Source organism: Opisthocomus hoazin, chromosome 25, assembly GCF_030867145.1.
Source record: "Opisthocomus hoazin isolate bOpiHoa1 chromosome 25, bOpiHoa1.hap1, whole genome shotgun sequence".
NCBI classification, from domain to species: Eukaryota; Metazoa; Chordata; class Aves; order Opisthocomiformes; family Opisthocomidae; genus Opisthocomus; species Opisthocomus hoazin.
Window position 1 is genome coordinate 4,986,542 of NC_134438.1, and position 13,284 is coordinate 4,999,825.

Genomic DNA, 13,284 nt, shown 5'->3' on the forward strand with positions numbered 1-13,284 from the left:
GCCGGCTTCCCCTCAGCTCCCCGGGATCTTGCCGGTGCCCCACCGCAGAGGTAAGGCTGGGGTGCCCGCTCGCGCCGTAGGGTGCTCGGTGGAAGGGCAGTTGTTGAAGACCCAGAAGTGATTTGGCGCAGGCTGAACGGTCCTCCCCAGCCGCTTGTACAGGGCTGTGTTTGTGCCATGAAGGCATCCCCATGGATACAGCACCAGGACCCTCTCCAGGGGGTATTTGCAGCTTGCCCAATACCTTTTGAACCACCTTCATGTGTGCCAAGGTGGCTGAGCAGGGTTTGGCTGCCCTCGTGCCAGGGGAATCTCACAGCTCGCTGTTCCCTGTGTCTCTGGAGGGGACAGGAGGGATGTGATGCCTGTGCTGGCCCTGCCTCGCTGGCAGCCCACGGGGTGGGTTAGAGGTGGTCTGACCCTGCCAAGGCAGCAGCGATGTGACCCATGCAGGAGAAATGTCGGGAAATGAGAGCTCCATGCCTGGGCAGCCTGGAGGGCAGCAGGGCCTGCGAACCGTGGGGGATTAACTCAGCCCCAGAGGTGTGAGCAGCCAGCCCTGCGCTCACCGAGAGGGGGATTTTAAGGAGCGGGAGGGATATCTGAAGTATTTAATACACAGCAAATCATGGGAGATTTTTTGCGGTCAATAACATGTGCAGTGTTTCCTCTTTAACTCTGTCATATGTCTGCTGGGTTCTAATTCTTTCAAAATAAGTTTTCAAAGCTTTAAAGGAAAGGTTTATGTTTCTGCATAGAGGATGGAGAAGTATTTCCTAGAGCTGCTTTTTTTCTTGTGTACCCCCCCTTAAAGTGTTGTTTTTGTTGCTGTTCCTCAGCAAATGCTGTGTGGGATCTAGCGATGTATGAGAGAGGAGGTGAGTGGAAATGCAGAAATCGGCTTTCGCAAATGGATGTTTGTGCTGTCGTGGCCGGGAGGGAGTCTCCGCTCTTGTGTGGTGTCGTGAGAGGAGCACCTGAAGTCTTGGGTGCTCAGAGGCCACAGAAATGATCTGGCCAAACTCTGAGGGTAGCAGGACCTTGCCTAGGCTCGGGGAAAAGCAGGGCCAGGAACTGATGTTTGGCAGGGAGCAGAGATCGAGGGGATGGTGCTGGAGGGGGGTGCTTAGGGCCAAACCCCAGATCCATCAAAGGGAAGAGAACAACAACAGCAGAAGCAGGTGGTGAAACGAAGGCAGACGGGGCTGAGTTCTGACTTCATTTGTCTCCAAAAAGCACCTTCTGAGTCACTGCTCAGAAGTGACATTTGACAACCCCTCCGGGAGCCACGGGTATGCAGAGGCACCCCTCCTGTAACGCATCCTTCCCCTGCTTGCGGATTCCAGTCCTGGATTCAGCATCTTGAATAAGCGACCCCAAAGCCTATCCTACCCATCCCGGGTAATAAATTCTCAACAGATGTAGCCAGGACCAGTTGCTCCCAGACGCCCAGCAGCAGGAGCAGTGAAGCGGCGCGGCTCTGGGAACAGGTGGTTTAGCACATGGGAGTTATTTCTAGAGCTGCCTTGCGTTGTCCTGCTGCGGCTCGGCTTTGCTGAGGTCTGGCGTGAAGGCGAGCAGTGGGCAGGCTGTGCAGGGTCTTGGGGTGATGCTCAGGGCTGCTTCAGGATGCCCAGGGCCGGGGGTGATCACGGGGCTGGTCTGTGCAGCCCTTGCAGTGGAGCACTGGGTGGAAGCCTGACGAGGTGGGATGGTGAGTAAAGTCCTCCTGGCCACGGCTGGGCGGAGGACGGGTGTGCTGGGAAGATGAGCACGGCCGTTTCTGCAGTTATTAGTCCTGTTGGTAAACCAGGCTGTGAATTACTCCTTTCAGCTAACTTCAGTCTCAGGGCCAGAACCAGAAGACAAATGCTCCTGCTGAGCCCAGATCGCCCTTCTCCAGAGCACGCTCTGCACTTGGAGGGCTGGGCTGGGAGGGCTCACCGAGGTCTCAAGCTGTGGCTTGTGCAGCGCTGTAAATCTGAGATAACGGAGAAGGTCCTATCGAGCTAAGAATAGTCAGGAAGCAAAACAAGCTGAGCATTACAACTGGGTTATTTTCCCATGCCCTGAGCAAACACAGCACCCCGAGATGGCTGCGGTGAGGGGAGCTGCGTGTCCTGGACCCAGCTCCTGACAGCGATTATCGGTGTTGCGTGAGGCTGTGTCTAATCTCCTGCCTCCGGTTTGGGGCAAGCTGTGATCCTGGGACGGGAGGGGAGGGGGGAACCTTATCTCTGTTCAGATAAGGCTGTCACAGCCCGGCTGGGGACAGCTGGAAGCACCGAGCGCTTTGGAGAGACGCAGCATCTCTGTGCCCGCGTCTGGGGCGCTGGAGGTCAGGCTGTGCCTGTCCTTATCTCGGCTCCTAACACTCGCTTTCTCCAATCTGCCTTCAATTCTGCTAGATAACCAGGCATGTCGGACTCTGAAGAGGTTGTTGAAGAATATGAGCAGTAAGTGATGTGTTTTTAAACACCCTTTCTTTCCCCTTATTCCTGCCTTCCCGCAGGGCTGCAGCATTGCTTAGGGGGGCTGTTTGGGGGGCACCGGCCCTCGTCATTACCCCAGCACGCAGCGTGAAAGGGCCTTGGGGTTCCCCTACCCTGTGCCCGTCTGCACCGCTGCCATGGCAGTGCCGAGACCCCCAGCAGTGGGGAGTTTTGCCTTAGGAGCCATAATGGCACACACATGGCAAGGCATAGACCCTGCATTAACCATGCTGCGGTCTCAGTCCAATAGATCTGGGAATAGCTGATGCCATCAGTCTGCTGCTGCTGGGGTCCTGCTGCCACACCCAGAGCATCACTCCCCAGGGCCCAAACGTGGGGGCACCTTCTGCTGGTGAGGGCTGCTGGGCCATGAGGTGCACCCTGGAGAGAAGGGGCTCAATATGTGTGACGCACAGTTATAGGGATCGGTCCAAACACAGCTCCCACTTCTCACTCACCTGCAGAAAAAGTAGATCTGAGTCCTTCTCTTATGTTTAAATGCCACGACAGAGTCGCATGTGTCAATAATCGGTCTGACCCCTGTGCCCAGCATCCCCTGGACACACCCAGGGACAGACTGCACATCTCCCCAAGGTCAGGAAAGAACTTTGGGGCAGAGGTGGGACGCGAGATGCCTGTTTCTAGGATTACAAGCCATGGTCACTCGATCTTCTCAAGCTGCAAAGCAGTGTTGTGCTCTAACCACTGTTCAAGTGTCAGCTGAACACTTCAGCTCCTGCTCTCCGCAGCCTGCGCAGTGATCTGGGTCTTGTCCTGTCCCCAGTGCCGCCTTACATCACGCCTCGCAGCAGCCTTCCCAGCAGCCGTTGCCCATTGCTACGAAAAAGGGGAGCCAGCCTGGAGCAGATTTCAGACTCCCCTTTGGCCTCACCGATGGACACATGTGGCCCGTTGCAGCCGACTGCTGTAACTCTGCAAATCTGTGTTGTGCTTTGCAGGGAGCAGGAAGGTAAGAGGAGATGGAGCATCCGCAGCTGTCCCGAGCCTGAAGCTAAGAAATGATCAGAGCCACTTCAATAACCTGCGTCTTGTTTCCCTTCCCTCTCTCCCACGCTCACGTGTGCTCTGTGAAGAGGAGTACGTGGAAGAAGGTAGGTGCTAGGACCAAAAGACAAATGCTGTTGGTCCAGTGTTTTGCTTGGGTGGGTTGTGGTGGTAAGGTCTTGACTGCAATGGGCAAATCATGACCAGCAAAGGCAGGTGAGACCACGTTCTAGATTTCTCCACCTGAAACATCGGTAGGATCACAACCAGTCTGAATTTTTTCAGAATCTCTTTTGTCAGGATGCTCCCTTGACTCAAAATGGGTGGAAATGCTGGACTCGGGCTTTGGCAGTGGTGTGAGCCCAATACCAACGGCAGCTGGAGCCTCAGCTGAGCGTAGGTTAACGATGCTCAAGCACAAAGCTCCAGCTGATCAGTCCGGTGAAGAAGCAAACCCCACGGTGCCCGCAGCCGCTCTGGGACACACCTGGGCCGTGCGTTTGGGGCTGGGTTTGGGAGCTGGGTTTTGCTGAGCCTCTTACTGCTTCAGGGCACTGCCAGGCAGCCCGGGCTGCTGCACAGCAAAACATCCTGAACGCGAAAAGCAAAGAGAGGCAAAAGGGGGAAACCACTGCAGGGTCCTTGTCTCCTGCACACCATAGCTACACTCCACAGCTTTTCGGCATCCAGCTAACCTCTGCACTTATTCCTTTCCCTCCTCCCTGGCTCAGAAGAGGAAGAATGGATAGAGGAAGAAGACGGTAGTTATTGCACCTTTCTTTATTTCATCTCTCCACTGCTGCTGTGAATATGTCGTGGGTCGGTGTGTCTTTTGCCTCCCCCTGGTTGGAAAATGGTTTTCTTTCATTCTTCCACTTCTCTCTCTTGCTTCTTGCACTCCCCCCTTCCTGCCCTGCTATGCTGTGCATATCTGCTCCCGTGTCTGTTGCTTCTCTCTTACATCTCTCAACCAAATGCACTCATGGTTTGCTATCTTCTTTTTCTTTCCTTCTCTCTTGCTGTGGGACCACAAGTCTTCCCAGGACCTGTGGGCCCCAGCATCGTTCTGACTCCAGTGGAGGACTCTTGTGGGGACACTGCTCCCTCCAGTGGAAAAATGCTCCAACAGTGTCATAAATGAGATTGTGAAGCTGCCGAAGGCACTTTCTGTGATGCCAGCCAGTCTTGTTCTTTGCTGGTTAGAGGAGAGGAATAGAAATCACTCCTCCACCATCCTGGGGTACAAGAGCAGATAGCAGGAGAGGGAATGAGGGAAAAACCAAGACGTGGCTATAAGCCCTTTGATTTTATTTTTTTTGCCCTGCCCAAGCACAGAGAGCAGCCCTTGGGTAAAGGTTAGAGCCAAGCCCTATTCCTTCTGAGCTGCTGTTTCTTTCTCCTGTGGCTACGTCTCCCCTGGGTCTCACTCTTGGCCGGCTGCAGTTGTCCTGACACCGGGGTCTGTGGAGAGCCAGTGGGAAAAGCGGCTGTTGGACTCATGCTGCCCATTCTTCCACAGGTCAAGAAGAACAGATAGAGGAGGTGGAGGAGGAGGAGGCTGAAGAAACGAAGGAAGAAGGTGAGTGGTGGCTTCGCCAGGGAGCTCTCATGGCTTGGCTGGAGCCTTGATCTTCCTCAGCGGGCTGCCGAGCAGGGTCTGGGATGTCCCAGCGTGGCCTGTGACAGCAGGCCAGCAGCACAGAGGGGCAGCTCTCCCCCATATCTGTGGCTTCCAGTAACGGGGTGTCAAAAATGAGCTGCCCTTTGCTGATCTGCTGAGTGTCTTGGCCTCGCGAGCATGAGGATAAAGGTGTTGTCTGATGGTTGCTGATCACAGAGTTTGTGTCCAACACTCTGAAATAATGTCAAAAATGAGTTAAGCCTGTTCCACTAAGAGGTCCCTGTAGCCTTAGAGGGGTGAATTTCCAGAGCTGGGGTCATGCTGTGATGTGTCTCACCATCCAAAGAGCACTGGACTTCATGAGACCTCTTTGGAGCCGAAGGGGTTGCCTGACGTGTGTCCCTGTGCTGTCACGGATGGTGGGGCAGGCTCAGATCCCAACCGTGCTCCCCAGGTTAGGGTGCCGGGACCCCTCTGTGCTGGGGGGATGTGGCTGCCCTCACCCACAGATGCTCATATTCTCCCCATTGCTTTTGAAACAGAAGAAGAAGATGAAACGGGAGGACAAGGAGAAGGTAAAGCAGAAGTGAAGGAGAGATGGTTTTGGCCATTTCAGTCCTGATCCCTGTTCCCCAAGACACTTGGCCCTTGTAACAGGGTTTTTGGTGTTGAATGTATTTGCTGCTGAAGAGAGAGAATCTGCAGTAAATGGTGGAGCTGCCCTGGCCCCATCCTTCCACCATGGCTGAGGCAGCAGGAGGCCTGCAGGAGGGATGGGTTTGTGCTGCCTAGGTAAGAAATTCACCCAAAACATGGAAGGAGACGTAGTACTGCTGCTTTACCAGCCTGAGCTCTTGCAAAGCTTGTCTGGGTTTCTCCTGGAGAGAATCCGCGTCTCTTCTCGTCTGTCTGTGAGCGAGGGACATCTCTTGAGGGACCTGCTATCTCCCCGTTCATCCTGGATGGAGCTGGGGTTTGCAGTGGGGATAAGCATGGCGCAGAGGGGAGCAGCCTGGCTGAACCACCCCACTGTGTCCGTGGGCAGGGTGCACAGCAGGGCTGGTCTCCAGGAGACAAAGCGTTGTGTTTTCCACAGGTGGAGAGGGGGACCGAGAGCAGGAGCCTGGGGAAGGTGAAGTATCCATCCTTGTTCCCCTCTGGGGTGGGAGGGACTGTCCCTTCGCCTGGGTAAGGAGGTACCAAAAGCCTTTCTGCTCAGCCAAGAGCATCGACATGTGTCTCAGGTTTCGGCACGCAGACGGACACCTCATTGCGTGCCTCTTTGCTGGAGGACGATCCACACTGCAGCCTGTGCTGCTGGGAGAGGGGGTAGCTTGGCTCAGTGTCGCGGGCTTTGGGTCAAGGCGTGAAAGCAAACTCCTCTGTGACACTAATGTTGTCTTTCTCTCCTGCGCCTGGGGACCTGCAGGTGAATCGAAGCCAAGACCCAAGTAAGTGTTGTTGCATTTTCTCTAGTGCAAGGTCTGACCTAGGAGCTGTGCCAGGGCAGAGGCTCCATGTGATGGGCATAGCACCATGATCCAGAAAGCGTCAGTGCGGCCTCAAAAGCACAAAAGCAGGGTGGGACTGAGACATGGTCAGAAAAAAGGAGAGAAATACGGAATATGAAGAAGATCCTGAGAATGAGGTGTTTTGGCAGTTTTGAAGCATTTTGTGTGATCCTTGGGGGAAGACCAGCTGCCCCGTGGGCCTGCAGCTGGACAAAATCTGTGTGCACCCCAGCCTGGGGTACATAGTCCATGGCACAGTCAGGGTCTTGCTGCTGCAGTATGCTCCTGGCCATGGCTGGCATGAGGCATGCATCTGCATGAGTGTCAGCATCTCAGGGACAGGAGCACCTGCCTGAAGGAGCAGGGCCATGAACCACTGCTAGGAACCTGCGGATCCTAATGGACCCTTGGGATGCTGTGGTGTGGGAGGCAGATCTGTTCTCAGCTGTTCTCTTCATCCCTTTGCATCTTTATGTGTGCCTACCGAGCATCTCCTGCCCTCCCTCAAGCTCACAGAGGATGAGAGGGCGGTTTCCGGTTCCCTAAGCCAGATCACACTGGACCAAGTTGCTCTCTGCTCTTTTGGGTGAGCAGTGGGGTGGCTGCCAGCCCCAGGGTGCCTGGCAAAGGGTTGTGGCCAAGTTGCCTGCAGCTTGCAGAGTTATCCCAGCCATGCGGGCACCTTGGAGTGCTTCCCGGGAATGCCAGAGGTCTTCCTCTGAGGCTGTCCAGCTGGCAACCTCCAGCGAGGAGCGTTACACCTCCCTGTCCTCAAAATGCTCTCACTCTGCATCCCTGGGGACTGGGAGGCTCAGAGAGGAGGGCTGGGTGCGTGGATGAAAGGCACTCTCCTGTCCCAGGTATCTGCTGCAGGCTCAGCATCCTGCTCACCTTCGATTGCAGGGTCTTCATGCCAAACCTGGTGCCTCCCAAAATCCCAGATGGTGAGAGACTGGATTTTGACGTAAGTAGTGCACTCAGTGTCAACCCCCATGAGGTGATCCCTTTGGATCGCTCCTCAGCACTGTGCTCAGCAGCTCTGCAGCTCCTGGATGGCTTCACTTGTGAGAGTGTAGCCATCACTGCTGTTTCTATCCGATGTAGGACATCCATCGCAAGCGCATGGAGAAGGACCTGAATGAACTGCAAGCCCTCATTGAAGCCCACTTTGAGAGCAGGAAGAAGGAAGAAGAGGAGCTCATCTCCCTCAAGGACAGGATTGTATGTCTGCAGCCTTCCCCCTCTATTGCTATTGCCCCCCTCTCCCCTGTGGGCACACGGCCACGATCCTTTCCCCGCAGTCCTGACAGGAAGACCTGAGACATCTCGTGTCCCTGCAAGACAGAGCCTGAGATCTAAGCCAGATTTTGTACCCTGTGCCTGGGAAGTCCCTGGTCTGGCTGCTGCGATGCTGCGGTGCCTAACAGAGATCCACCTTCCCCCATGGTCACTGGTCCCCATGCTCCCTTGGGAGACGTGGGAGCAGCAGATCTGCCCGTGGGGCTATCAAGGCTTTTGGGGGTCAGGGATGTGTCCCTATGGACAGAGAGGATGCAGATTTCCCAGGGTGTCCAAGCTGACGTCCTCTCCTTCTGCAGGAGCAGCGGCGAGCAGAGAGGGCAGAGCAGCAGCGGATTCGCAGCGAGAGGGAGAAGGAGCGCCAAGCCCGCATGGCCGTGAGTCTCTCTCCAGGGATGGGGCTGGTCTTGGGTAGCACAAACCTGGCCGTGGAGCACACGGGAGCACGAGCTGTGCGATGCATGCAAGCCGGTCTGTGAGGTCTCTGTCTGTTTGCTCCTGACCCATTGCTGACCCTGGCAGGAAGAAAGAGCTCGCAAAGAGGAAGAGGAGGCTCGGAAGAGGGCTGAGGAAGAAGCGCGGAAGAAGAAAGCTTTGTCCAACATGCTGCATTTTGGAGGCTACATGCAGAAGGTGTGATCCTACTCCAGGTGGCTGCAATGAAGCCACTTGTGCTCCTGGGAAGGGCTCAGCCATGGGCTGGCCTCACAGTACCATACACATTCTCAGCGTTGTTCTACAAGCAGAAGACAGGCCACCGCTGCTGGGTCACAGCAGTGGTTGGAGGGCCAAAGTGAGCTGAGAGCTCTGCTTTGCAGATGCTGGCCAGAGCGGGTCCAGCCTCACCTCAGTGACAGGGATGGGAGTAGGGGGTGTCTTGTCCGCTATTGCCAAAATTTCCTTGAGGACCCCATGTGCTTCTGGAGTTCCAAAAGCTGAGGGGGTTGAGGGCAGAACTGGGGATAGGGGTAGACAAAGGCTGAGCATATTTCCTTCCCTCCAATGAGCTGATGGTTTCCTCAGTCAGAGAAAAAGGGTGGGAAGAAGCAAACAGAGCGGGAAAAGAAGAAGAAGATCCTCAGTGAACGTCGGAAGCCCCTGAACATCGACCACCTCAACGAAGACAAGCTGAGGTCAGCATGGGCTGCAGGAGGGGTGTCCAGGATTGGGTCTCTGCTTTGGGTCCCACCTCCCGGGGCAGGATCCTGGGCTGGGGTGGGCTGCCTGGAGCTTGCAGTCCAGACAAGAGGGTGATGGCATAGCTGGGAGATGGGCTGTGACAACCCACTGGGGACAAGGGCTCCGTGGCTGTGCCAGGCCACCACTGCCAGGCTGCTGCTGAGAGCTCTGGCCATCAGAGGGAGCCACGCTCACACGCGTGGGACACGCGTGTCCCCGTACCTCCCGACCTCACCCATGGCTCTGGTCCACGCGTGGGACTGGCATCGCCGCCTGGCTAACGCCTCCCCATCCGGGCGTGGAGCCTGCAGAGACCCATCCTGGGGGAGCAGGCAAGGTGGTGGCATCACTGCCCTGTCCCCCGCAGGGAGCTCCCCATGAGCCACATTGCTTTTCTGCACTGACACCAGCCGGCTCTTCCCACAGGGACAAGGCCAAGGAGCTATGGCAAACCATCCGTGATCTGGAGGCTGAGAAATTTGACCTGCAGGAGAAGTTCAAGCGCCAGAAATACGAGGTGAGCCGCAAGGTCCTCCATGAGCTTTCTCACCCTCCGTGTGCCTGGCTGCTTCTTCTGCTCCCCGTGTGGGAGACGGGGTGGGTTGTCTGACTGATGGTGCTGTCCCAGGAAAGCTGGCTGCATCAGAAAAGGATGCCGCTTGTGCAGGGGGTGACAGACACCCAAAAGGCTCTGCACCACCGAAAGCAAAGCCACATCTACCTCCCTTTTGGAGATGAGGCATGATCAAACCAACCCTTCCAGTGGTTGCCAGCCGCTCTGACAAGGCTGAGCACACAGCTGGGAAAAGCTGGAGGCTGTGGCAGCTGGTGAAAGTGGCTGCGTGGTGGACCTGTGACCTCCCAGCTCCTGGGGACATGTGCTTTGCACCGCAACAGGCTTCCCACTGTGCTGAACATCACAGCCCCGTGCTAAACCCCACACAAGAATTGGTGGGGAGGAAAGAGCAGTGATGCATGTTCACCCTGACCCATGTCCCTGGACGGGCATGAGGTATCTTGTCAAGCCACAACGTCCACCTGTGTTTCTTTTGCAGATCAACGTCCTCCGAAACCGTGTCAGTGACCACCAGAAAGTGTAAGTCCCCAGGCAGGCTGAGCATCCTTCCTCAACACCTCCTGCCCTTCCAGCTCCCTGCTCCACTGGCCCCAGTTTCTCCCTGTGCATCTCCTGGCTCTCTTGCACCCTTGCAGAGCCACCTCCTGTCCTTCCCAGTTCGGCCTCTGGTCCCACTGGTACCCAGTGTTCATGGACCAGGAACCTTGCTCCATGCTGGTCTCCTCCCACTGACAGACCCCATGGCCTCCCACCTCTACCAGATTCTCCCTACCCCAGAGACCCTGGCTGGGGATGGACCCTGGGGAGACCCCACCTCTGCATGTGGAGTCTTGTGTCCTGCAGGGTCCTGCCAGCCTCCAGCCACCTCCATCCCTGCAGTGGCTCTGCCCAACATCTCAGGGAAGGGGCTGGAGATCCCAGCTTGTGTAGGAGGGGAAATCCCATGGGCTGTGGGAGTTGAGCAGCCCCACAAGGTCAGGGAAGCCTTTCCCCATGCCCATGTTCCCTGCACAGGACTGGGGAACACTTCATAGGAGGGTAGAGGTGGGTGTTTGACCCTCACTCTAGGGAGCACCATGCTGCTCTCGCATCCGCACCCCACCCTGCTGTCTCACGTGAGAGGTGCTCAGCTTGACCCGTGTGTCAGGCAGCAGCATCTCCTGCTCGCTTACACCAAATCTTTCTTCTCTTCTGCCCCAACATGGCCCGTTACTGCAGCAAAGGGTGAGTACAGGCATTTCCCGAGTGCTGTGTGTGTCCCACTGCACGTGTGCTGCATGGACCAGGGCTGACATCAGGCTAGCAGTAGGGCTGAGGGAGGGAGGCAATGCCATGGACTGGCAGCCAAAGCTGCGCTGGTGAGTCTCAGGATGACGTGCCAGAAATGCCCTTTGCTGTCCACCCGAGCCTCCTCCACCTCCTCTCTGCTGACCCATGCCCAGAGCAGTGCCTGTTCCCCTGATGCTCTTTAAGGAGAGTGGCCTGGTGGGTCCTGGCTAACATCTTCACAGCTTCTGGTTCTTGGGAGAAGGATCCTGCAGCCATTGTTATCCCTCTGCAACTGGAGATCCAACTCATCAATTCTTCTCTGAAGGACCCTTGGGAGGGAGAAGCACAGGAAGGGAATTGAGGGTCCTTACAAACACCTGGCAAAATGCATGAGCTTGTTCCCATGGAGTGTCAAAACACACAGACTGACTCACGTCCCAGGGTTTTACCTGGGGTCACTGAAGACCTTCTTCCTCACAGGGCAGTGAGCATCAACTGGAGACGGCTAGATCGTCTTTGCAGAACCACTGGTGCCACTCCTCTTGTCCCTCCTTTCACGGTTGCTAATGCTTTTTTGCAAGTGCGTTTCTGCCTCCCTTCCAGGTCAAAGGCTGCCCGTGGGAAGACCATGGTGGGTGGCCGGTGGAAATAGATGACTCAGAAGGCAAAGGAGGCTCAGCCATGGAGAGGTGTGTTGCCTTTTGGTCAACCAGCTGGCTTCCCCACGTCGTGGAGCCTGCACTGTGCGCCTACCCACCCTCCCTCAGCACAGAGCTTGCAAAGACCTTGCTGCATGCACAGCACTGCCTGGGTGGGCAGGTGCTTCACAAGGTGCCGTTTCTCATCTCCACACCCCCAGCTGATGTTGTGTCTGTAAATAAAGAAAACGGTGAGGGGGTGCGGGTGTTGTCTCCATCCTGAAGATCTGAGCCCAGAGGAAACAGGCACAGGACAGTCCCAGCAGAGCTCGACTGAGCGAGTGCAGTTCCACACCCGCTCCCTGGGGTGCAAGAGGATGCAGCAACTGTCCAGGACCTCCTGACAGTCCCCTTGCCTCACAGCACCTCACATCTGCAGTCCTTGGGAGGTTTTGCAACAGACCTTAGTGGTCTGACCTGCTTTTCCAGCTGCAGTTTGGGGCAATCTAGTTATGGCCACTTTAGTCCCTGCTCTTGCTGTACCAAAGTCCCCTTGGCCCTTTCTGTGCCAGAGTTGGCCCTGTGGGACAGCGTGGATAGAGGCATTGCTTCCAAGCCTCTTGGTCCATGGATTAGTCACAAACCCTGATTCCAGACCATTTTCATTCCTATCTCCACCTCTTCCTAAAGGGCCCAGACCAACTGTATTGACCTCCTCTGCGTGTTTCTGACAGCATGCAATGAGATTTGAAATAAGTCAGAGTGTGGAGACCATTTATCCGTCCTTTCAGGGGTGCAGATCTCTTTCATCTGGCTGTGGGCATCTCTGTAGCATGCTCCCACGTGCAATGCCCACGGGCGCACATCAGCTGCACAATCCTGAGTGCTCCTGGTGTATGCATCTGGACTGTCAGCCAGCAGAAGGCTTGTGTGACCATTTCCTGGGGCAAGTCGTCCCATGCTGTTGTTTAACTGCATCCGTGAGACATTTTCCAGAGTGGTGGGGAAGGGATGGATGCACAGGATGGTGGATCTTCAAAGGCTGCTTGTTCCTTGGCGAGACATTTTGTTTCCCCTCTTGCTGCAGCTGCCTGTCCTCCCCATCCCAGACCCCATGATGTGAGGGCATCCTGAAGGTTTCTCCCTTGTGTTGCTTGTTGGATGACAACTTATTCTGCCTACTTCAACACATGCCATCAAGTTTTGGGGAACAAGGCTCTGGAAAGCCTCAGCTTCAGTGAGGCAGCAAGTGGAGGGCAACCAGCCCCCTGTCACCCACCTCCTCAAAAACGAGATGTGAAGGGATGGACGTGATCCCTTATTGGGACAAAAGGGGAGAGCTGGGGAGGGTGGGAGTGCTGGGATGTGAAATATCTGGAGGGTGGCTGAGTGAAGGTTCAGCCAGTGGCGTTTCCACCCTGCCTGATGCATAGCCCTGGGAGAGGGGAGCGCTCGGGGCAGAAAGTTACGTCTGACTTGGAAAAAAATGTCCCCTTTTCCCAGGGTTTGAAAAACCGTTCTGGCAGAAAGGCAAGACCCTGCCAGCACCGGTGCCCAGTGCCGCAGAGGCCCCGCAGCCGCTCTGCCCGTCCCTGCGGGGCTGGCAGCGCCCAGGGTGGGGGTACAGTGGCACTCCCTGCTTCCCACAGCCCTGCCTGTCTCGGCAGCGCGCTGGCCTCCCGCCAGCCCAGCT

At 56.1% G+C, this 13,284-nt stretch overlaps 1 protein-coding gene across 1 annotated transcript; it reads left to right on the forward strand.

Moving 5' to 3' along the window:
- TNNT2 (troponin T2, cardiac type) lies at nucleotides 1-11,803 on the forward strand. The gene is made up of 17 exons (XM_075442871.1): nucleotides 1-50; nucleotides 2,409-2,456; nucleotides 3,452-3,462; nucleotides 3,587-3,604; nucleotides 4,229-4,258; nucleotides 5,017-5,076; nucleotides 5,661-5,693; nucleotides 6,215-6,250; nucleotides 6,548-6,569; nucleotides 7,533-7,593; nucleotides 7,734-7,850; nucleotides 8,228-8,305; nucleotides 8,451-8,561; nucleotides 8,952-9,061; nucleotides 9,534-9,624; nucleotides 10,163-10,203; nucleotides 11,557-11,803. The coding sequence occupies exons 2-17, from the start codon at nucleotides 2,419-2,421 to the stop codon at nucleotides 11,603-11,605; spliced, it is 906 nt and encodes a 301-aa protein (XP_075298986.1). The 5' UTR covers nucleotides 1-50; nucleotides 2,409-2,418; the 3' UTR covers nucleotides 11,606-11,803.
- The last annotated feature ends 1,481 nt before the right edge of the window (nucleotides 11,804-13,284 follow it).